We start from the raw sequence: 25,370 nt of genomic DNA, 5'->3' as shown, positions 1-25,370 counted from the left end.
AATTTTATAAATTCTCAATTGCCCAGTTTCTCATAAATCCCCAATTTCTCACAATTGCCCAATTTCTTACGAGTCACAATTTCACAACTCCCCAATTACCCAATTGTGACAACAATTGCCTAAGCTTTTTCCATATTTTAAGTGCCTAGCTAGCACTAGGTAGGCTTACAAATAATTCTACAAAATACAAGTTCTAAACCATTTTATTGTATTTATATAGAAAAAACTACGAAACCTCCGCGTTTCTTAGCCGAAAGATGAAACGTTTTGTCCCGAAACCTCAAAAACCTTGAAACGTAAAAAACCCCGAAACATTTTTGGTGACTATGCATACTATGCATGATGGTGTTGATGGTTTATTGTCTTGTGGATGACTACCATGAGGTTATAAATTGCACTTTCTTATAAGGTGAATTTGGGCATGTTCCTGGATTCATCTAGGTATATAATGATTACCCCATTGTAATTAAGGATCGCCATTTTGTACCTCCTCGAGAAAAGGATATCCTATTATATCAGCTATTGATATGAATGAACATTTAACATCTTTCAAGTATGATGTGTATCGTGTCATTTAAGTTTGTTCAAGTGCAATATCCTTTACACGATTCTCGATTTGCGAGGGTGGGTTCTTGTGATTGTAACACGTTTCGTGGCATGGATGATACCATCATAGAATTGGATGAATCTCGTGGGTTAAGAGATATTAAACATGGGTTCATAGACGTGTTCCCAATTGATTTGCTTGATGGTTTACCACTTGAGAGGAACGTGGATCACACTATTGAGTTATTGCATGGAAGTGCTGTAAACGAAACAACCCTATTGGTTTAATCAAACCGAGGAGGATGAAATTCAAAGGTAAATGTGTAGGATTATCTCAAGGGGGGTTTGTGCAGTCGAGTAAGTCTACATGGGGGAACTGGTGCTTTTGTCTAGGAAAAGGCATGACACGATGTGCTTTTGTGTAGATCACAAGGGGCTTAACAAACTCACAGTTAAGAATGGGTATCCATTGCCATGCATGGATGATCTCATGGATCGGCTTCGAGGAGCAAAGTTCTTCACGAAATTGATTAAGGTAGGATTTGTACTCAACCTCGGTGGAAGAAGCAGCAACAATCCTCTGTTTGTGAGACTTCCAAGAAACCAATCCTGTACCAAGCATGAAGCAATATCTAGATGTAGACCTCCGAGTATCCTGCCCAATCAGAATTTTTTTGTGTAACCAACCAAATCAACACCGCAAGAATAGGTGATGCCATAATTTTAAGTACCTCAAAGATAATGAAGAACTCTCAAAGCTGCCTGCCAATGAGACCTTCGAGCGGCTGATGAGAATTGGCCGAGAGCACTCATAGCATAGGAGATATCTGGACGGGTGTTGGCAAGGTAAAGCAATGAGCCAACAATCTGCTGGTACTCATTGGAATCCACCAATGGTGTATCATCCTCCTTGGATAACTTGGCATTGGGATCCATGGGACAAGATAGAGGTGTACAGTCTGACAATCCATAAAGTGAGAGTAGCTTTTGCACATACTTCTTCTGAGAAATGAAGATACAATCATCTCTCTGCCAAATCTCCAGCCCAAGAAAATAATGAAGAAGGCGAAGATCAGTCATCTCAAATGTCTCTGAAAGCTTGGATTGAACCTGTGTGACCAACTCAGTATCTGGGCGAGAAAGGATGAGGTCATCAACATACAAAACAATGACACAAATATCCCCATCTGAAAGAAGCACATAGAGATTGCTGTCTACATATGACCTCTCAAAGCCAAGAGATAACAAGAAGGCATCAATCTTCTGGTACTAGGTACGGGTGCTATGTTTGAGACCATAGAGAGCCTTCTTCAAAAGATACACATGTGTGTCTTGTCCTTGAATCACAAAACCAAGAGGCTGCCCAACATAAACTTCCTCCTCTAAATCTCCATTTAGAAAAACGGATTTTACGTCCATCTGGAACACGGGCCATCTGAAGTGTGTAGCCTGAGCCAAAACAATCATGATGGTGGTATACTTGGCTGTAGGAGCAAATGTCTCATCAAAGTCTTCACCTGCCTTTTGAGCATATCCTCGAGCAACAAGGCGGGCTTTGTACTTGTCCAAAGTACCATATGCATGAAACTTGACTTTGAAAATCACACAACAATGTAAAGGCCGTGGCACCAAAGACCAAGTGTGATTCCTCTCAATAGAGGACATCTTTGCGTCCATGGCTTGCCACCACTACGGCTGTGAAAGAGCCTCCCAGGCTCATCGATCTCCTGGAGAAAACTCATGAGAGCATAATTCACTGTGTGATGAGATGTGGGAGCTTGAGATGAACGGCGAGGTCCAGTGATGGTGTTAGAGATCTGGTTATGGAGCTATGCATCACTGAGACCAGAATCTCTAAAGAGTTGTTGACCCCACCGAGGTAGGTCAGCCTTCCTCTCAAAGCGTGAAGAAGAAGATCCAGTTGCAGTAGAGGACTCATCCGATGCTGTTGGGAGAGGTGATGAAGTAAGCACTGGTGGGGGTAATCCCGGAGTCAAAGTAGGACTCTTAGAGGGATTGGGAGTTGCAGAAGCTGGTGCAACAGGAACTCGTGGTTGTAAAGTAGCAGCTGGCACCGGAGTTACAGCAACAGGAGGAGGAGTTGGATGTGGAAGAGGTATAAGGTTACTAACATTTGCTGGGAATGGATCATCCAGAAAATTTGGAGATGCATTAGGTGGAGAGGAGTTGATGTAAAACAAGCTCTCATCAAACCGAGCATTTGGGGCAACGATGATGTCATCAACCTCCGGATTCCAGAAGCGGTACCCTTTGGATCTCAGACTGTAGCCTGTGAAGATCCTCCTCTTTGACTTCAGTGCGAGTGTGGTCTTCTTCTGATCTGGGACATGCACATAAGCAACACAACCGAAACCACGTAGGTGAGAAACAGAAGGCTTGTGTCTTGTAAAAGCCTCCTTCGGAGTCATCTCCTCAACCGCTTTTGTGAGAGAGTGGTTAATGAGATAAACTGAGGTAGCCACAGCTTCACCCCAGAAAGCAGGGAGACCTGCATGATGCAACAAAGCACGAGTCATCTCTTTTACGGTCTGGTTCTTCCGTTCCACAACTCCATCTGCTGACGAGTGTAAAGAACTGTGGTCTGTTGGTGAATGCCCTTTGATGTAAGGAAGTCATCAAACGATACAAACTCGCCACCATTATCAGTTCGAAGAAAAGAAATTGTACTCTTAGACTGTTTTTCCACCATCGTGATTCAAGTCCTGAAACTGGTAAAAGCCTCTGACTTACGAGCCAGAAAACATACTTGGACTTTTGTGAGTGAAATCATCCACAAGAAGAAGAAATATCGAGCCTCTCCAAGAGACTCAACCTCCATGGGTCCAGCAAGATATGCATGTATAAGCTCCGGTCTTCGAGTTGCTTGATGAGTGGCCTCCTTTGAAAATGCATCTCGATGATGCTTGCCCATCATGTAGGATGAGCAAATGTGTGAAAGAGACCTGAGATGAGGTAGTCCGCTGACAACCTACTGAGAATGGAACTTTTGTAAGACAGCCATGGGTACATGACCGAAGCGTGAATGCCACAGAGAAGTATCTGCCTCAGAAACCAAAGCCATTAAGGGGGAGAAAAGCTAATGAATATGGGAGTTAGTGCGTGTGAGCTGGGAAGTAAAGTTGGTGATCTTGTAGAGGCCCCCATCATGGACTCCATTGGCAACAACCGAGCGATTCTTCCCATCAATCACTTCAATGACCGCATCATCAAAGTACATGGCAAGTCCCTTCTGAGACGCTTTGTACACTGAAAATAGATTTTTGGAAATCTGTGGCTGGCTAGCTGCAACAGGCCGACAACAGTCGTGAGGCATAAATATGCCATAAATAGCCTAAAAAGACTCATAAAAATGCTAGAAAAAACCTAAATGATGTTTGCTAGCTATGCTAATGCAGGGTCTCATAGAAATGACGAGTGCAAGCATGCTAGGGTACACAAAGACAATCTGGAGATGATATTTTTTCCAATAGCGGGGCCTAGACCTTGTGAGCTCCACCAAGGGGAGGAAGCTCCATGCACATAGCTGACTATGTGAGATTGGGCTCCTCCTTTGAGATCCACACTAGACTGGTGTGAAGCTGGAAATACCCCTTGCCTTGGGCTTCGGTGGAGGACTTGTTTTATTTTGTTTTCATCCTTGTTACTTGGAAATCTGGTGCAAGAGCACCCTCTAAATGTATCTGTAAATACTCCGTATGTATGTATGTGTATATATATGTATGTATGTGTATATATATATATATATATATATATATATATATATTCCTTTATGATCTTTGACCACTTCAATGTTGAAGAAAGCACTTTATGGGCTAAAACAAGCATCTCGTGCTTGGAGTGATAAGATAAGATAATATCTTATCTTTATTGGTTTTCAGGTTCTATGGCACATTCTTTACCATATGTGAAGAAGAAAGATCATGGGATTTTTGTGGTTGTCATCTATGTGGATGACTTGATTCTGACAGGTGATCATGCTACAGATATTATGCATGTCAAAAAGGCATTGAGTGGGCAGTTTGATATGAAAGACTTGGATGATTTGAGATATTTTCTTGGCATTGAAGTGGTCAAAGATCATGAAGGAATATATATATATATATTGGGAGGGGAGGAGGCGGCGGCCCGTTCCGGACCCGATGTGTTGTCAAGTTTTCCACATCTTTTTTAATTATACTGAGTGTGGGTGAGTGTGGTTGTAACTGGTAAATGTATCTGTACTTAGTGTCTTTAATGTGAGGTTTAATATTTCTAGGAATTTGCATTGTACCATCCACAACGGTTTCACCAAGATAGGTGCACACTAGCACGCAGTCAGGATGGAGGCCGGACACGGCGTGCCTAGTTGGGAGATATCCCTAACGTGGGAAGAGGCTTATAAGTGGAGGTATAGTTATAAGTAATTATAGGGTTAACAACTTATATAATCATCGGGGCTAATTATAAAGTCAAGTGGCCTATATAAGTGAAACCTAGGCTCATAAGTTACAACGATCGTTTGGTTTGACATCGTTGAGCATGGCCCATCGGGGATGTTCAATGTTCACCATGACGCCACTTGAAGGGTGTCCCCTGGTGGTATGGGACGCCAAGTCTTACTGCGTGGGAGCTTCTTCAAGGATGTAGCTATGGCCTCTTACCTTGGGAGAGAGTCTAGAGGGCTCTATGGGTGGGATGTGAGCCTTAAGCCTTGCTCTTACGTGGTTCTTTGTCAGATAGTTTCAGGGCTAGGTCAAGGAGGACCTTACAGATGTGATGGTAGATCAAAGCTTAGGATGATGAACATGATAAAAGATACTAATTGAGGATTAAGGTAGACACAAAAGAACAAGTGAAATTCATTGACTAAAGCATTTTTTTAATCAAGCCCAAATTACAGGAAGCAAGTACATCATTTTATAGTTCCCAAGGAAACTCTCTAGATCACATCTTCCTCCTTGACCTTCACAAATGCATCTCTATCCATGCAACTCATCTACACCTTTTTGACCATTTTCTAGATTTTCATTCTTCTTTCACCAATATGACAAATAAACTTTGGCTAAGGCACCTTTGAGTTGCAACCAAACACCAATCATCCACAAAAGGATTAGTAATTTTTCAGCTGGTATGCTATTCAATGCGAGAGGTTCTTCCCGTCAAAAGGTATCGTCGCGTAATTACATGCACTTGTCAAGACTCAAGTGTTGTGCACCCATGGCAAACACGTGAAATGTGCTCATAACTACGTTATCAAACTTGTAGCCGAAAATGTTGTAATGATATGCATCTCAAAGCATTTGTTGGGCAAATTAATTTCATATCAGTCCCTTTTCTAGGTAATTTGAATAGGTTGGTCTTTGCGCACTTGTAGGCTGTTCAAGTGTTCAACGGATTGCTGCGGAGCTTATCCCGCGTTATGCAGTGTTTTGTCCCAGTGCAATCGACCTTGCATCCAATGTTCTGATACAAATATTGGAGTGGAGCGAAGGTGTGGTGCTCCAAGGTGAAGATTTTGATGGTGTTGCATTCAAAACTGCTGAGGCATGCTTATCAGGGATGGTAGAGCTCTCATCTGCAGCAGTAACTGCAGCTTCAGAAGTCCCAGAGATTTCTGACATGTCTATGGATGTGTGCCAAAATATAGCTTTCTACATGCTTTGCCGTCTGGAAGGACAGGATCTAGTAACTTTTGCTGTGACAGAATATGATGAAAAGGTTTCTGCTTGCTTGGACGCTGCAACGCCTATGCGGGAGAAGCTGCTGGCTTTAGTGTCAATCAATATTGTAAGACTGTTTCACACACATCCTAGGAGTGTCTTTGCTGCTTGTTTTGAGCTTTTGCGTGCCAGTAGTGAGAATCAGCGGAAGGAAGGGCAGCATTTTTTGAGGCAGATCATGGATGGTAGACAAAATTATGAAGCTGTTGATGAGGCTCCAAAAAGCTCGAATAGAAGCTGTGATAACGAAGGAAATTCTGTCGAAGGTGGTGGGAGTCCTTTAACAATGTCTTCAAAAGAAGAACAGAACACCACTGACAGTTTGATGATGCAGGTATGCTTCCATTATCAACGTTTCTAAGGGGTGATTACATACATCACATGTATTTACGCGGTCCTCATAAAGATGGGTATGCAATAAGGAGTCTACATGGCTAAGTCAGTGGATGAGAAATGCCTAACGGATATGTCCTAGGTATTGATTTATATGTGTCAGGGTGAAGGCCCCAAAGCCGAAGGGGTTTTAACTTTAGACAAATTCACGCCTAGGACCTATCCCTTGGGCCTATAGCGCTCTAGACTCCCTTTTTTATACCCGTTCTTAGAGATAAGTCCAGGTGATGTAACAGATCATGTGTTTCAATGCAGTCAAAACAAATTTAATAGATGCAATCTAATGCCTTGTGACATCTTTCTTTTTAGTAGTGTCTGGCCTTTTTTTTTTGGGGGGGGGGGGTGTGTGTGGGGGAGAAGTAGAGGGAGATCTACTGGTCTATTGTTTAGGGATCTCACATCCTTAGGATGTCTGCTAGCTCAAAGGGAAGTGCCGAAGATCTAGTGAATCCAAAGCTTGAGGGAGTAGAGAAAGATCTAGTGAATAACAGATCATGAGCTTCAGCGCAGTCAAAACAAGCTTAATCTGTGCAATCTTAGGCCCCATGACATCTTTTTAGTAGTGTGTGGCCATTTTGGGGGGTCGAGTAGAGGGAGATTTAGCGGTCTTTTGTCTAGGGATCTCACATCCTTAGGATGTCTGCTAGCGCAAAGGGAACTGCTGAATTTCTAGTGGGAGATAGGAATGCCAAGTGAGTTAAATTCCACTGAAGCTTCTAATTTGTTTGATGTCACTATGCAGGTGGCATACTCCAAGCCCGTTTTGGAGAGATGGCTAGTCTCAGCTTTCCGTAATTTTTGCAACTCAGCAGGTGCTGAAGCTCTTGCAGAGTCTGTCCCACTGCTCACCGTACTTCTACAATCATTAAGTACATTCAAAGACTCTGATTTGGATCCGTCTTACAAAGAAGAGCCAGAAACACCAGGAAAAAATAGTGTGGTTGAAGAATTGATTGCCCAAGAGGAGCCTCAAGCTGTAGAAAACGAGGAAGATTCACCTTTGGTTGAAAAAAGCATTTCACATACTGGGGCGGCATCTGAGCCTGGTAGTGAAGGTCTGTACTCTCTTGCAAACTGTAATGAGGTCATTGGTGCTTCTGTTGGAGAGTCTCAAAAAGCGGTCACTCTGGAAGATGCAGTTGATTGTTTGGATGCGAAGGAGAAGCCTACGAAAGATCTTATGCCGGAGACTCATGCCGGCACGGTCTCTGGCAAGGACGGATGGGGTCAGGATGTTGATCATAGGATGGCCAGGCCACCCAAGTATGCTTCTGGCAATGATATTTGGGGTCATGATGTTGAACATGGATTGTCGAGCTCTTTAAACCACTCATCATTGTCCTCAAAATCAAAAGAGTCACCCACATCATATACAGCGTTCAAGGGTACATACAGGAACCTGGACACAGAGGATTACAGCCAAGGTGCCCATTATGAGGATCATGCAAAGGTTGATGTCCATCCTCTAGCTACTTCTGAATATCGTAGTGATTTGAATAGTTCTGTGCAAGGATACCTCCCCTCACCTAGAGGTTTCTCAACTCCCAGAATCCAAGATCCTTCTCTGAGCCAACGCCAGGTGACATGGTATTCAGACGGTGATCCCGCAGCTCTAGACGTGTTTGCAGCATCAAAACAGCTCTGGGTTGGCTCCTTGGGTCATGGTGTTACTGAAAGCCTTTTAAGATATGAGTTTGAGAAATTTGGTCCCCTCGAATCGCTGTCACTTTTCCCTGGACAGGATTTTGGGCTGGTTGAGTACAAGAGTTTGAATGATGCAGTGAAAGCCCGTGAGGTTTTGCAGGGTACTATGCCATGGTTGATGCCACTGAAGATAAAGTTTCTGGATGTAGGGCTTGGGAGCAGAGGAGCGATCGGCGGAGTGGCTGTGGGCGGCAGCTCCCATGTATACATTGGGGGGGTGTTTAGCCTGAGTGCCAAAGATGAGATCTTGAAGGACATCGCATGTGCATGCTTGAAGGGTCCTCGTTCTGTTTGTGTCCTAGTGAGTGCCCTGGCTTTACTTTTAGAGTTTGATGCACCGGAGGAAGCTGCAGCTGCAATGCTGCATGTTAGGCAGCGTCGTAGGGAGAATGGGTTTCTATCTGCACAGCCAAAATACACTGAGAAAAGCTCACTTTCAAGCACGTCTGTGAGTGAAGCTGCTGGTAGCAGTCGGCATCTCTGGGTAGGTCATGTCGATCAGCTAGTGTCTGAGCAAGAGCTGATCTCCTCATTTCTAGAGTTTGGAGAGCTGACTGGATGGAAGTTTTTCCGCCAAAATGGTGGCTGTATCATTGATTTCCGATCGCCAGAGGCGGCTGCTTTTGCTAAAGCCAAGCTGAATGGCGCTCGGTTTGGGGGTCAGTACATCCAAGTGGAATACAGAAATACTCAGAAGAGTGGGGCAGCAGCTTCTCTTGTGGGCTCTCCAGGCTCTGCAGGTTTCTACTCCTCAGTAAACAGTTCAAGCAGCTGGCTTAATCTACGGTCACAGTCAGCAATCTCAGTAGGAAACAGCTCTGGAAGAAGCACGCAGAGTCCTCAGACAAGTGCTCCTTTGAGCTTCCGAACAAGAGGTCCACCATCAAGAAGCGGAAGAGATTCTGAAAGGTTGCCCACAAACACTCTTTGGGTGGGCTTTCCAGACCAAACTGTGCAGACTCTTCCTTGTGACGCGGAACTGAAAACCATTTTTAATCTGGCTTGCAAAGGAGTTGGTGTGGTAAGCAAAATGAGCAGTGTTCGTAGTAGTCGGGGCTCTTGTAGGTTTGTGGAGTTTGATTGTGTAGAAGCTGCTGCCAGTGCCCTTCAAAACTGTGCTGACTATCTCGATCCAGGAACACAAATAGAATATAGGTATTCTTTGGGGTTTCCTTGAAAAACTGAAATTAATTAGTACTGTTTTTATTGAACTTTCTTGATTGGTATTTATTTGAAATTATCAAGTGTGGGCTCACTATTCTGTCTGGTGTGTTAATCTATGTTTTATTCTTTGCAGCAACTCTTCTTTCTCTCTTCAGCACAGTGATTATCCTCACACAGTTGTTACACCCCTAAATGAGGATCTCAGATCCCTTTGGGAGAAGGATCAAGATTGGGATAGAGGGTTACGTTCTTCTTCTGCTTTGGTCGAACATGATGATGCGAAACTGAGTTTCATGCGTGGGAAGAATGCTCTTCAGAGTGGATGGGGACAAGCTCACTTTGGAGGCATCAGAGACGACAGCAAGTTCAGATTTGAAAGGCCTGCTGCAAGCCATTATGAAAGCTCCACAGAGATGAAGGATGACGTTTTGAAGTCAGAGTCAATATTGGGGAAGTATACTTCTACTGGTAGCTTTAGAGCCAGTGCAGGGTTTGTGGGCACTGCCTCAATGGACAGCCCGAGCATTCCTCATGGAAGCAGTCATGTATGGCTTGGTAGTTCAAGAACACTTGACCGCCATTCTTCCTTGGGTGGGAATCTTGACTCTGGTGTACCTCAACCTCCTTTGCTGGCTCCTTTGTCCATGCACAAGAACCCCCCACGGATACACCTAGATAGGCTATCCTCAACAGGCTCGTGGACAGTGCAAGGCTTGATCTCGTCTTCTCCTATGGATCCTGTGATGAACCTCTCTCTACCAGGGGTCTGTAATACGGGTCCGATCTTGCAGTCTCCTGTCACCCCCATACTTCCCAGGCATTCTGTTGGTATCGCCCATTCTTTTGAGCAACTCAACCCTCCTTATCCTCCATTGCCTCCAATATCTCCTCCGCCGCCACCTCCCTTGGAAACTCCACCTCCGCCACCCCTTTCACCACCTCCCCCACCACCATTTCATTTGCCACCTGCTCCTCCACTCCCACCTTCTCCTCCCCCTCCACCACCACCAGACTTGATGAAAAGTGACGGACCGAACAACTCAAAGCAGCATTATTGGCGAGGGTCATTGTGCAAAAGTGGCTACCAGTACTGTGAAGTGCTAGCTTATCAACAAGATTCAGGCGCATGCCAGTATGATGCTTTTTATGAACCGGCAGAGTAAGCACGAGTGACTTCCTCAAGTACATCACAGTACCATCTCTCTTATTGCCATTGTGTGGTATTGTTTCTTACGAAATATGTTTGTGAATTTTAGGTGGCCTAGTAAACTGGATGTAACCAAACGAGCAGACTTTCGATCTGTCAGATACTCGTTCCAGAACACTATGAGAAAACAGGTATGCCCCCCTGTTCTTCCGTATTCAACTTGCTAGCATAGTGTATCTTTATTTTTGCTCCCTGAATTGTATGGTTCTTAGTGCAGGGTATGTGCCCAAGAGGCATTTGTTCCAATGATTTCATGAGAAAGTTTGCCTGATCCAGGTTACCTCCCAGCCATAGCTCCTCTAAGGAACACCCCCGAGTCTGAGCCAACTCCTGCATAGCTCCTTAGCCAAACCTTGGCGTCTCACACCACCAGAGCCCACCTTCCTGGTGTAAGGCTTGAGCATAGTACTTGAGACTCGAGAGCATAGCAAGAGTCTCTTTTTGGTCCTGGTTCCTCGGCTTGCACCTGTTGAATCCCCATTAATGAGTCCCTGTTCCACTTTTATAGATTTTAGGTGAGAGTGTCTTTTACCTGAGGGCAGTTCACACTGACTCATTAATTAACAACTTTAAGACATGTTCAGCCCTTGCATTAGTCTAGTCTCATCTTAAAATGCCAGCTTAGTTATGCCTTTTGGATTCATAAGGAAACCATGGTGGTTTGGGCATGCATACGTTTCGGCATTGGTTTGGTGCATTTTTGGTGTGCCTGGTCCATAATTTGATGACTTTGCAGCATGCGCAAGTCAAGGCATCATTTGGTTTGGGTCCTTTATAGGTTCTTGTGCTTAGATCAGTCTTTTGTTTCAGCTGCCTTAAGACTTGTTGCACACCATGTGAGGACTTCTTAGCCTATTAGTAATTTATAAGACATGATTAGAGATATAACATTGAAAGTAAAGATGCTTCGAGCGGAAAGCTGTGTTGTGTTTGAGACACAAGGCCTTGTTAACTTTTTTGTAGATTGACAAAAGTGCAAAATTTGAAAAACTTGATGTAGATGCCTTTTGTGCTCATCGATTGAAGCACTAAGTACCATAATATCATCAAGATAAATAGTCACAAACTTGTGTAGAAATGTTCGAAAAAAGTCATTCATGAGACTCATAAAAATTGTGGGGGCATTGGTTAACCCGAAAGGCATGACTAAATACTCATAATGTCTATACTTCATGTGGAAGGCAGTCTTATGCTCATCACCTTCACAAATACGGACTTGATGATATCTGGACTTTAGATCGATCTTGGAAAATACTTTGTGGCATGAAGCAATTGATCAAATAAGTCATCGATCCGAGGAAGAGGATATTTATTCTTGATAGTGAGTTTGTTGAGGGCATGATAATTAATGCAAAGCCACATTGACTTATCTTTCTTTTTCACAAGTAAAACTAGTACACTATTGGGACGAATATGACATTTGTTTAAGAGCTCTGTTACTTGGCACTGAATTTCTAGGATTTAGTAAAAGAGGCTTAGTATGGAGCATGAGTCAGTGGCGACTTGCGAGGAAGTAGATCAATTGGATGATCCATTGGTCGTCGAGGAGGTAAAATTGGGGGTAATTCTACAAGAAAAAGATTCAATGTGGGACAAAGAAGGGTTAGTCAAATATGCCACCTTGGAATTACGCTTAGGCACCGTCTCTTCCATAGAATAAACCATTAAGAGTGTTGAAGAACAACTTGCCTTTCGAACCCACCGCTTTGCTTGACGTGTGGACAAGGTCGGCGTGGAGGGTTGATTGCGAATGCCTTGGAGATCGATGTCCATGCCATTTTTGACATACTATAAGGTGTGATTGCAAAAATTGATGAGAGGTTCGTATTGATATAACCATTGCTGATCCAAGATCGTGTTGTATCTGGATAGGGGTATTACCTCAAAAAACAAATATTCATGATATCAGTGAATGCAAAAGGAAAGTTGAGGAGCCATGGTGTTGTACTTGAATCTAGATCCATGTGCCAACTCTATCTCGTAAGTGTGGGGACTACGAGTGGTGCGTATCTTCAAACGTTGAACCATCACCGTTGTGTCGATTAGAACATTGATTGAGTAGCCAAAAATTGACCCAATAAATGTCAACACATGTGTGGACATCGAGGCCGGAATTGTAGAGGTAGCACACCTCACCTATGGTACAACTGGACAGGTACGGTGCCACGTGGCAGAGCAGCAAACGCACAGCTCGGCCAGGCCTGGAGGGCAGTCGGGCAGGCCATCAGTAGGTCGGCCAGCAGGGTCAGGTGCGCATCTGGTCGAGCAGGCATCTGGAATCTGGTTGACCAACACCAATAGTGCATATATATATGTGCATGGAAATTCGTCAAACTCATTTGCTATTTGTTAGCGCAGGTCCTTGTGATGACGCGGAATGTGAGCTTTCACACTGGATGCAAAGTGGTCTCCCGGTGTTGTAGACACCATGCACCTGAGAACAACCCCAATGCAAGTGGGGAAGAATGTGACACCCCTCAGCTATGGTACACCTGGACAGGTACACGTGCCACATGGCACGGTTGCAGTTGGGCAGGAGGTGCTAGCCTTTCTATCTGTAGTATCTCAACTGACATGCAGATTTGTTTTGAAGTCTTTGTCGCAAGTTGCTGCCACCAGCTGGTTTACACTAATTCTTTCTATCCAAAGCAACACATTTTACTGATCAGCTACTTCATGTGCATGTGTGTGTGTGTGGCATCCAAAACTGCAAATGATACGCATGTTTTTGAAAAATTGTAGATGTGTTTTACTGCTGCTTGTATTTTAAAAAAATGATTGCATGTTTTTGAAAAATTATGTGTGTTTTACCGCTTCTTGTATTGTTTTTTTTTTGTGTACATCCTTGAATGCTCTCAAAACCAAACTGTTTCTAGTGCTACTTAATGCTGACAAGATGCTTGTGTGCTGTTTTCTGTTGTTTTGAGCAGAGGCAGGTCTGCCGGCTGTTTGTGTGCCCAGGAAGCAACAACCATCAGGGGGTACGGTCCTTTACATATGCATCTGTGTCTTTGAGAGTAGGGTTTTCTTATGTACAATTGTCTTGGAAGCCTTTTTTAAAATTGACCGTGGAGCCAAAAGCATTGTTATTGTTTAATGTTAAGTTGGAATTAAGGTGTGCTTAGTTTTCAGATTTGGAAGAGGGAATAGAAGAGGGGAGAGAGAGAGTAAAGAGCAGAGCACAGTACACGGAACTGGTTCTTAACTACCCACTTAAAAATAAGAGCTGTTTTGCTGAATTTCAGTCATTGGGAGTTTGTGAGAGAGTGTACACCACCTGGAAACACTCTTGGAAGCTTGGAAAACACACTAGCAAGCTTGGATATGGAGTTGGGAAGGAGAAAGTGCAGAAAATACAGCCAAAGAGGCCTCATAAAGGGGGCACCTACTTCTAGAAAGAAAGAAAGAAAGAAAGAAAGCTGTATTAACGTCTACTAAAGGCCGAACTCGACCTATGAGACAAATCAATGTACAACTGTCAATGTCTTCTGGATGTCCGGAAAAAAAAGGACAAAATGAACGTGAAATAAACTATGAAAGTACTGAGCTAGTGGGGGGGTGTGATGGATGGAGCACTACTGCAAGAGGTTCAGTATGCAACCTATATGCGTAGGGTATACAAGAATGCAATGCAGATTTGTCTAGCTCCAACCAGTACCATAATGGGGGTGTAATACGTGATACATAGGCGATGGTGAAGAGAGAGATAGTGAGTTGTCCACTCTAGGTGTCAAGTAAAGAGGACAAGTGGCTTGTGGTGCAAGCTAGAGCGGACACATGGCTGGTTGCTCCCTTTGTACAAAGGGGATAAGGTTTGGGCGGTGGGCATTGGGTTTTGTCCACCTCGGGACATCAGTGTGTGCGAACCATAGTCACAAGGGACGGGAGACGGTAACGGGGGACGAGGACGGGACGGGACGGGGGACGGTCATAAGTAGGGAACGGGGACGGGGTAGGGAAGGACACTCAAAAAATACTTTTTTTAAAAGTTTTTCTACTCTACACTTATTCTACTTTGGAAGTACATCAAAATGAGCACAAATTTACACTAAAATGATAAGCTTTTGAGTCATATTAACAAAATACGCCGATCAAAGAGTGAAGGTGTTGATGGTTGATTGTTTTAATAATTAAGTAGATACAAAATGAGTCATGACTCAAGAGTCAAGACTAAGCCTTGAGGCATAATACATGGAAGGACTCAAATGAGTTAATGACAAAAAGTGCTAAAGCCTAGAGGCTAGAGGCTAGAGCTAAGTAGTAAGGTCCATGAATCATGATCCACGAATGATCATCCACGTGAAGTGCTCGGCTCATGGTCATGGGTAGCTTGTGTCAGAGGAGCATCAAGCTCATCCTCACTGGCATGCTGCTGCTGCACCTTATCCTCTTGTTGCTCTTCTTATTGACTCATCTCCCACTCGGTGAAGGGATCTGCCTTCTTGGTCACGCTCTTACAAAGCATTCGCAAGTTCGCGCGCTGACGAAGACAAGGTCATTGGTACGCTCTACCTCGAGTTGGTTCCTCTTTCTAGAGGCAATGTGGTTTTAGGTGCTCCAAAGTTGCTCCAAGCAAGAGGAGCTGACGGCCTGGCTAAGTATGCGGATGGCCAGTTGCTGTAGCTCCGGTCCATCCGAACCAAAGTCCTCCCACCATAGAGCAGCACCAACTTTGGAGCGGTCGATCTGTGCATCATGACAGCCATAGGAGCCATGAAATGACGTGTACATGGAAAGCTGGTCCTTGATCTTGCGCCTAATCGATGCTTTAGGCACAAGACGGTCCAAGATGATCCTCCATCTAGCGCTCACCTCCCGGTCGCTCTCTTGCTTGTTGCCTTGGAATTCTAGGTCCACCACATAAGCTGCTGCATGCAATGGAGAGTAGTAGGAATTCCACCTTCCTAGACACAAGGCATGGACTCCTCGTATTTGTCTTCGTTAGGCACGAAGTCTTTCAACTTCTCTATCATGCGATCCATGGCCTCGTAGACCTTGTCTATGCATGGTTGCATAGCGTCTACAATCCTCAATAGGTGGACTATGGGCCTCACCATAGCATCCGTGGTCTTCACACGCTTCCACCAAGAGGCATCATCTGCCCGTAACCTACATTCTTGGCGAGTGTTTGTATGGGACTCTTGCATGTCGACAAACTCGTCGCTAAGGAAAAGCCCTCTCAAAGCACCGCTACAATCCTTCAACCGGCCCAACATAAGGAAGTTGTAGGCAAACCGGGTGTCGGAATATTTGAGGAGAGAGAGAGAGGACCTCTTGTTGAACTCATGCGGAAATCTTTGGTGGTTGAGGACAAAGGAGACCATGGTGTTGGCCTCCTCAATGAGTGGGCTGATCCATGGCAATGCCCCTATGTCCTTGAGGAGGTTGTTTAGGCAATGAACCATACAAAAGGACACCATGACATGTCCATACCATAGTAACATGAAATGTTTCACTTGTTTCGTTGTTTCGTTTCGTTTCGTCTGTTTTGGACGAAACGCAAAGGTTTCGAAATGACACTTCTTATATACACATACCAAATTTATAACATAGCCAACAAAAAGATGAAGATACATTTTTTGGGACTAGTGGGTATGAAATTCATGATTTTGGGAGTAGGTTTTTTGGTATTTTCAAAATTTGGGCAAGAAAAGGAGAGGAAGAGTGGAGGAAAGAAACAAGTTGGAAGGGAAGAGGAAGGTGAGAAGAGAAGGGAAGGAGGTGAGAAGAAAAAGAGAGAAACTTGGAAGACAAGAAAAGGAGAGAAAGAGGAGGAGGAAAGAGGAGGGGTGGACCGTGGAGTAGAAGAGAAAGAGAAAAAGGGAAGAGGAAGAGGAGGCGTGGAGGAGAAGAAGTGAAGGAGCGAAAAGGAGGAGTGGACGAGGAGAAGAGGCGGAGCAATAGGTTGCGGTCGAGAAGAAGCGTCGAATGCGTGAAGTGGCAAATGGGCAGCAAACAAGAACGGAAACGACGGCAAAAATCGCATTTGCAAAAAAAAAAAACCTTTCGTCCTTTTTTTAAAACCTCACTTTACATTTGGACGAAATACCGTTTCGATGGACAGGTTTCGTTTTGTTTCGAAACGTTTTGTGCTGTTTCGAGAGGGCAAAACGGGTTTTTGTGTTACTATGGTCCATACATAGCTTGGAGGATAGCTCCCGCCGCCCTATTGGAAGGCTCCCCATCCGCAACAAAGCCCACTACATGCTCGGGGCCAATGATCTCCATGGTGGTAGTTCACTCTGTCGCAAGCACATCCGCGCTCTTCCCGGTGCCGGATGCATCATGAGATGAGATGAAGTACATCTCTCCATGGGAATATGCAACCACGCCATGAATACTTCTCTTGCTGGTGTCACTTCATCCATCCACAATGAGGGAGCCTCCGTTCCTCTCCCACTGCCGCGTTGTGTTGTCGGCCGCTTGCTCTACAATGCGCTTCTCCTTCTCGAGCAATGTAGTGCGTAAGCTCTCGGATGAGGGGGCGTATAGGTTGAGCCATACTCCCCAATCTTCTTAACCATGACCTTGAAGTATTCCGACCTATTCAAGGAAGCAATTTACTAATGAGAAGGGGACTAGGATGATGAAAACATGAATGATGAACTGGCAATGATCGATTGCACTTACCTAGCCGCTTGAAAGGCAATGTGGTCGTGGAAGAAGAAGAAGCAGGCCACCGCCATATCCACCTCCTCCGTCAACTTGGGGTTCCAATTCTCCCCAAGTGTAGATTGTCGCCGTGGGCCACGCAAGGGTTGAGAGGCCGTGGAGATGGAGGGTGTTGGCGTCATGGATGGAGCAACATTCCAACTCGATGATGAAGGTGATGGCGTGCATGATCCCGATCCACCACATAACTCCATCGACTCTAGTTGAGAGAGCTATCCAGTTGGGCAGATCGAGACGCCCGAGGGTTCGCAAATCCTCACATCATAGAGAGAGAGAGAGAGAGAGAGAGAGAGAGAGAGAGAGAGAGATATTAAGTGTCTACTAAAGACCCAATGGGCCTATGAGACCAAAGTGATACAATAATGTCCATGTCATATCTCATCAAATAATGGAAAATAAAACAGAAAGAAAACATAAACATAGCTAGGGGTGATACAAAACTGTCCATGGAAAATCATCATGGAATACTAAGAACATAGAAACGAGTAGATGGTATACCACTCTCCAAAATATCAAGCATGGGGCTGATGAGTATGGCCGAGAGGTCTCCCTCAGCTATGTCACGTGGAAAGGTAGCTTGATGGCGTTGGAGCATGTCCTGGATCTGGAGCTGATGAGGTGATTGCGGCCGACGGGGGGGTCGAGCATAGTTACCACGGAACGTCGTTCCGTCTTCCTGGAACGCCGGAACGCCGAAGGCACGTTCCCAGAACGTCTCGAAACGTTCCGGGAATTTTTTTTTTGTTTTTTTTTGTTTTTTGTTTTTTTTTTGCTTGCAGAAATGTATGTTCATGTCTTGGGGGAGCAAATATTATGAAGCATATTTGGCTATCTGCATACAAAAAGTTACATTTTTTTGTGTCATCTGCTGACATGTCATATGACGTGGCGTTCCGCGACGTTCCCGATCCGTTCCCGCTCCCGTTCTAGCATCCGACGTTCCCGGAACGTTCTCGTTCCGCGGTAACTATGGGGTCGAGGGCGTCGGGCACGTAGAGGCTCGGTCCGAGGTAACTCCTCTTGGGCGAGGTAGGTCGAGAGCAGCTCGTGGAGGGTCCACAAGATCCACTATGTCGGTGTCCTCCACCTCCTGGGTCTGAAAGAAACTGGTGATGGTTGGTTGGCGAGGGAGGGGGCGGGGTGGTTGGGGCCGAGGCTTTCTCAAGGAGGTGTCCCTGCGTCTGCAGAGCTCAAGCAGGAAGAGGCCCAGGCAACGCTGGTCGTGGAAGTCAATGATCTTGGAGAGTGGATTGAATCTCTCATGAAATAGACAGTGAAACCTCCCGCGGATCTCATAGTATACTGGGCAGTGGCATATGTAATGCTCCTCCTTCTCAACCTCTGTGTGGCATAGTCGGCAGATCCTCTCCTCTTTGGGTCTCCGTACGAGATTTCGTGGGGAGCTCCGGAGGTGTGATCCATGTGCAATATGTGTAGAGGTTGAGAAGATCTAACCGGATAACCCGGTTGGTATCCTCGTGAGATAGCTGGAGAAAAGGGGAGTCCAAACTGTACTGAAGGGGGGGGGAAGAGTGTCACCATTTGGCCACCCAAATGGTTCACTCTTGCTTTCACACTATGTACATATTGGATTGGTGTCCTGCTTATGGAATATGCCTATGCAGGTGATTGACACGTGTCATGCTGTATAGTTGGATATGATATTCCGCTGGGACTTGATGTTATCATGCCCGGAATATCTGGAGGACTTGGCTTTCTGCTGGGACTTGTGCCTTTGTGTACATGCCCGGAAACGCCTGGAGGACTTGGCTTTCCGCTGGGACTTGTGCCTTTGTGTACATGCCCGGAAACGCCTGGAGGATTGGCTTTCCACTGGGTCTGGTATTGCGTATACTTGCCTGGAAACGCCTGGTCTTATATGGTTTCATGAACGGAAATTGCTCATGCCAATGCTGCATTGCATAGCATCTTTATGTGCTTGCCTGCAAATGAAATTGCATGCTGTTTTCATGCCTGCATGACCTATGTGTAGTTCCGGGTAAGGGGACGCCCGCCCGTGAACCGTGCGTGTGAAACTGTCTGCTGACATGGTTGTGTGGCATGTGAACAGGTGGTAAGTATTTCCCGATCTAGGCTCAAATAGCTCTTAGGACTTAGCCAATATTTATAAGTGAGTGCGTTCCCATTTCATTAAAGTTTGGGCGCCCAAAAGTCACTTATAAATTATGACCTCTTCCAAGTTCACACTCACTGAAGTCCCGAGGCGGACAAGACTCAATGTCCAGGACCTGATCCTCCCCTTTTACTCATAAATGGGCATCTCCCCATGTCCCTTCACCTGATTGGACCCCAATTCACTTACTTATTAAGAGAAATTCGTGTTTTCTCTTCATGAGGATTTTTGGAGGCTGAAAACTCTGTTTTTCCACCATTTCTCTCCATTTCCAAGCTCTCCATAGCCATACCCAACTTGCTAGGGTGTTTTCCAAGCTTCCAAGAGTGTTTCCAAGTGCTAATCACTCTCCTACTCACTCCCAATGACTGAAATTCAGCAAAACAGCTCTCATTTTTGCTGTAATTTCTGGTCTTTTTGCTGAAAACCCTAATTTCAGCCTTCCTTTCTCAAGTTGAACCATAGGGGAAGCTTTCCCAAGGTTCCCTTCATCCTCTTGAAGACTTTTGTCGCGAAGGATTGCGGCAAATCGAAGATATCAACACTTCTAAAGCTTCCAACGCGAAGGCTTCCGCTTGCAACAACTTCTATGAAGACTGGTAAGCTAATTGGACAATGTGTTGTCATTACTTACTCAGTAGAAGGGCAGGACTCCTTGTTTAGCCGCCCTGTGTAGTATTTCTCTTGTCCTATGTGCTCTTGAAGATGTTGCTACCTTGCTTGGTAGAACATAGAGCCAATGGTAGAGAATATGGGCACTGAAGTCGGGCCGGGCATCAAGGCAGCTCCTTGGTGATCTACATCGACATACCATTGTTTTCTAAATGCTGAATTTCATATGCATTGGCATGGAGGATTTGGCAATGGATGCCCGTGAAGCTATGTATTGAATTTCTCCAATAGTAATACAATTTACTCAAGGGAGGGGTCGGCCGTTCCGGCTCATTGTGTGCCTCTTGTCAATTCAGCAATTTACTTCTTGTATTTGAGCAAGTGTCCTTCAAATCTTAGTGTATTTAAGTGTATTGATTAGCATTGTGTTCAACCAAGTTACATTGGTATCAGAGCATACGGTTCTCTTTCACTTCTATCGTGAGAGACGATCACCGTGAACACTAGCTATCTCTACACTTAGAACATTATGGACAGCCATACAATGAATGTTGGAGATGCTAATACCAGTGGCAGGGACAATGAAATGCATACCTCCAATGCTTTACAGGATGAGCAAACTCATGTGGTGCACAATAGGGAACATGAATATGTGGGACAGCCGTCTCGTGGCAAAGAGAAGATGCAAGAAGAAGAGTCTATAGTCTTGAGAGCTGAACTTACTCGTATGCAGGCTCTTCTCCATGCACAACAAGAAGAATTGAATCTCTATCGCCGCGAGGATCCATTGGTACATGATCGTTTGAAGGCCAAGAAAGCTGAATCTTATATGGATCATGCAATGGCAATGATTGCTCAAGAGTTGCACATGCAACCGAGGGATGCAGCACGTGCATACTTGGCTCGTACCGAGGATGCCTATGCAGAAAAGGCAACCATCCCACATGTCTTGGAATCCCCACAAGTGCCCGAACAAGAAGTTATGTCTAAGAGGATGAATCTCCGTGCTATGGGAGAGGAACAATCAGTGACTTCACGCCATGCAGGAATATCTCATGTAGCCCGTGAAGGATACAATGTTTATGGCAGTGGTCAAAATGTATGTCAAATGCCATTGCCGGCTGAAAATGTACATGCACAACACATGCAACATGGGCTGCAATTTTCTGTTGGTGCAGGTATTCCGCGTATCTCTCATGCCACTCATGCCTTCGAGTGTGCTCGTGAGGGAGAAGCTATGGCTGAAAATGTATCAATGCATGTTGAGGGGCCAGCCATGCCTCATGCTTACAGGGCACATGTATCTATGCCTTATGCATCACCTTTTGGTCCAAAAATGATGCCAATTACAGGGACTGTCCCAATGGACAAACATGGGGGAAAACATGTTGAGATGCACACACATGCATCAAAGTCTCGTGACTTCAAAGCCGGAGACAAATCTGTGAAGTTTGACACATATCATGGAGAATATGATGCATCAAAGGCACTTGCTTTTATTGCCCAGTTTGATATTGCTTTCAGTGATGAGGATTTCACTCAGAAATCCATGATCCGGCATGTAAGCATGTTCATGAAAGGCACTGCTGCCCATTGGTGGCTCACGGAGAAGCTCTCACCGAATCCCGTTAGATCATGGGAAGAGTTCAAGGAGAGGTTTTATGCTCAATTCTTGCCTCCCAATGCATTGAATGAGATAACAATGAAGTGGGATTGGGTAAAGCAAAATGAGGGGGAATCGGTAAATGCATATGTACAAAAGTTTTGGAAAGTGCTCTTGGAGGTGTCTCCATTTATGCATGTCACCGAGGCGGAAAGGAAGAGAAGGTTTCAATCGGGATTGCAACCCGTGTACAAAGCGGGATTACAAATGTATCCTGGTCATACCTTACACCAATTAATCGCAGCCGCCACCGCCACCGAGCAACTGGAACTCAAATTGAGTCGATCCAATAAGGCTAAACCCTCATTTCAAGGCAAAGAGAGGGCTGTCCAAAACCTGCAAAATGATGGACAGCCACCTAAAAGGGACCAAAACCAAGCCAAATCAGGTCCAAAAGCTGAAAATAAGTTTGCTAACAAGCGCCCTTATAAGCCGGCAAACTTTGATCTTAGTGCTGAGAAGAAGGAGCAATATATGCATGAAGGCAAATGCTTTACTTGTGGCAGCACTGAGCACATGGCAAGAGCATGCCCAAATAAGAAGAACAAAGCTGAAAATGCTAATGTACCGAAGCCTAATGTGCATATGGTTCCGGATGTGCAGGGCAACACTTCACATGATAGCAAAGATAGGGTTGTATGTAAAGCTTGGGGACAGCTCAAAGATCAACCCGCTTTGTTCATGTTTGATGATTGTGCATCGGAGAATTTCATATCCACTCAGATGGCAGCTGCTTTGGGTATTGAAGTGGAGGACATGGGTCCTCAAATTGAAGCAGGGGCTGCCTTTGTTGGTAGAGAAGTGCAGGTCATGCCTATTTTTGGCAAGTTGCGCATACACATTCAAGGCTATGTGGATCATGAGGATTTTCTTGTGGCGCCTTTGAATGGTTGTGATGTATTGCTTGGAAAGCCTTGGCATACACGTATTGATCCGTGCAAGGCTTACAAGACTAACAGGATCACCTTCATGCATAAAGGCCGAGAACATGTAATTGATGCTGGTGAAGAGGGTGATACCATTCCCCTTGTATCTCATGTACAAATTAAGAAAGTAATGAAAAAGAGTATTTTTGCGTACTTGATTTTTGTACGAGATCCTATTGAGAAAACTAATGTACATGTAAACACTCTTTGTAATGATAGGCTGAAATTTTTGCAAGAGCACAATGATTGTTTTGCTGATGAGTTACCACCTGTACGACCGGAAGATCATCGCATTGATCTTGTGCCGGGTAGCTCACCACCTAATAGGCCAGCCTATCGTGTAAGTGCATCCCAAAAAGAGGAGATCATGAAGCAAGTGAATGAGCTTCTTGAGAAGGGTTTGGTTCAGCCAAGCTCTTCCCCATATTGTTCACCCGTTCTCTTGGTTCAAAAGAAGGATGGATCCTTTCGTATGTGTGTGGATTATAGAGCTTTGAATAAGCTTACCATCAAGAATCGGTTTCCGATTCCACGCATAGACGACATCCTTGACAAGTTGGATGGATCGGCATGCTTTAGCCGAATTGATCTCAAGAGTGGATATCATCAAGTGCGTGTAGTGCCTCAGGATGTACACAAAACTGCTTTCAGGACAGCATTTGGGCTTTATGAGTATCTTGTTATGCCTTTTGGTCTTACAAATGCCCCGGCTACATTCAATAGAATGATGGATCGCATATTCCGTGGGTACAGGAAATTTACAGGTGTCTTCTTTGATGACATCCTAGTCTTCTCGAAGACCGAAGAAGAGCATAAAGCTCATTTGGCTATTGTTTTTGAAGAGCTCCATAAGCATAAACTCTTCATAAATGCAAAGAAGAGTGAGTTCTTCTTGTCAGAGATACATTATCTTGGGCATATTGTGTCCAAAGATGGAGTGCGAATGGATCCTGCAAAGATTGATGCAATTCGGAATTGGCCCGAATTGAGTTCGGTGCATGAGATCCGTAGTTTTCTTGGATTATGCTCTTACTACCGCAGGTTCATTCGGCACTTTGCATGGATTGCTTCTCCTTTGCATGATTTGACAAAGAAGAAGGCCGTGTTCAAATGGACTAATGTAGAGAGAGATGCATTCCTCAAATTGAAAGATGCAACTACTCATGGTCCAGTGTTGATCGTTCCGGATTTGCAAAAGCCTTTTTGTGTGGAATGTGATGCATCTGGAAATTGCATAGGGGCTGTCCTTAATCAAGAGGGACATGCCGTGGCTTATGAGAGTCGTAGATTGCATGATGCAGAGCTATCTCTTGGCATTTATGAGAAAGAGCTCTTGGCTGTAATTCATGCACTTACTATATGGAAACATTACCTTCTTGGGGCTGATTTCACTGTGAAGACAGATCACCAGAGTTTGAGGTATTTTCTTACTCAAACTAAGTTGTCAGAGAAGCATATGAGGATGGCCAATTTCCTCTCTATGTTTCATTTTCAGATCTTGCACACCCCGGGAAAGAAGAATGTAGTGGCTGATGCATTGTCACGAAAGCCGTATGTAGCAGCTATCTCGGTTGCCTCTCATGGGGACTTGTCTACCATGCGTGATTTGTATCATACGGATGCTGATTTTGCCACTATTTGGGCTGATTTGATGGCTGGTCATGCACATGCCTCATATGTGATCAAAGAGGGTTATCTCATGAAAGATAATTGCCTATGTGTGGTGTCTGACATGAGGCAAAAGGTTTTGGATGAGTGCCATGCTCCTCCATATGCTGGTCATAGAGGCATAATGCCTACTACGCACATGATCGAGCGGTATTTCTTTTGGCCAGGTATGCGGAAGGACATAGAGGCACATGTACGTGCATGTATCACCTGTCAAAAGGTCAAATTTGATAGGCAAAAGGCACCAGGTTTGCTTCAGCCATTGCCTATTCCCACGTAGCCATGGGAAAGTATTACAATGGATTTCATTATGGACTTGCCACGTACCCAACAGGGTAATGATGCAATTTGGACAATTGTGGACAGGTTTAGCAAGCAAGCTCATTTCTTGCCGGTCAAAAAGACCATCAAAGCTGAGCATATGGTTAAAATATATCTTGCACAAGTGTTCAAACATCATGGAATGCCGAAGTCCATTGTGGGGGATAGAGATCCCAGGACTACAAGTCTCTTTTGGCGGGCCTTATTTGATAATATGGGCACCAAATTGGACTTCTCATCAGCTTATCACCCTCAAACAGATGGGCAAAGTGAGGCTGCAAATTCAGCCGTGTTGGATCTCTTGAAATGTTATGTGGCGGATCAGAAGTCTTCCTGGGAGAAGTACTTACCGCTTGTGGAATTTGCATACAACAACACGGTGCATGCATCTACGGGAAAGGCCCCGTTTGAGATTGTTTATGGTAAGGTGGTTTTGCCACCCATCCTTCGCACAAAGGATGAGATATTTGCAGCTGATGAGTATGTAAGAGACTTGGATATTGCTTTTGCTCAGGTGCGGACAGCCATTGCAAGGTCACAAGACAAGCATAAAAAGGCTGCCGACAAGCATAGAAGACAATTCGATGTTAAAGAGAATGATTGGGTATTGCTGAAATTTGAGAAAGCAAGACTTGCAAAG

At 44.7% G+C, this 25,370-nt stretch overlaps 1 protein-coding gene across 2 annotated transcripts in view; it reads left to right on the top strand.

Annotated features, from left to right (window-relative positions):
• LOC147632165 (uncharacterized) overlaps nucleotides 1-25,370 on the top strand; it is a 64,126-nt gene that overhangs the window by 23,271 nt on the left and 15,485 nt on the right. The window contains exons 2-6 of one of the 2 annotated variants that reach the window (XM_086808797.1): nucleotides 5,921-6,600; nucleotides 7,402-9,518; nucleotides 9,661-10,686; nucleotides 10,784-10,865; nucleotides 13,665-13,715. In XM_086808797.1, the coding sequence (XP_086664923.1) occupies nucleotides 5,921-6,600; nucleotides 7,402-9,518; nucleotides 9,661-10,686; nucleotides 10,784-10,865; nucleotides 13,665-13,715 (3,956 nt within the window). The remainder of the gene's footprint in view (nucleotides 1-5,920; nucleotides 6,601-7,401; nucleotides 9,519-9,660; nucleotides 10,687-10,783; nucleotides 10,866-13,664; nucleotides 13,716-25,370) is intronic. The other variant, XM_086808798.1, reaches the window with a different exon arrangement.

This window comes from Cibotium barometz, chromosome 14 (genome assembly GCF_041138505.1).
Source record: "Cibotium barometz isolate CiBa-2024 chromosome 14, ASM4113850v1, whole genome shotgun sequence".
In the NCBI taxonomy this organism is placed as follows: Eukaryota; Viridiplantae; Streptophyta; class Polypodiopsida; order Cyatheales; family Cibotiaceae; genus Cibotium; species Cibotium barometz.
The sequence above is the reverse complement of the archived record's forward strand: the minus strand, read 5'-3'. Positions and strand labels throughout refer to the sequence as shown.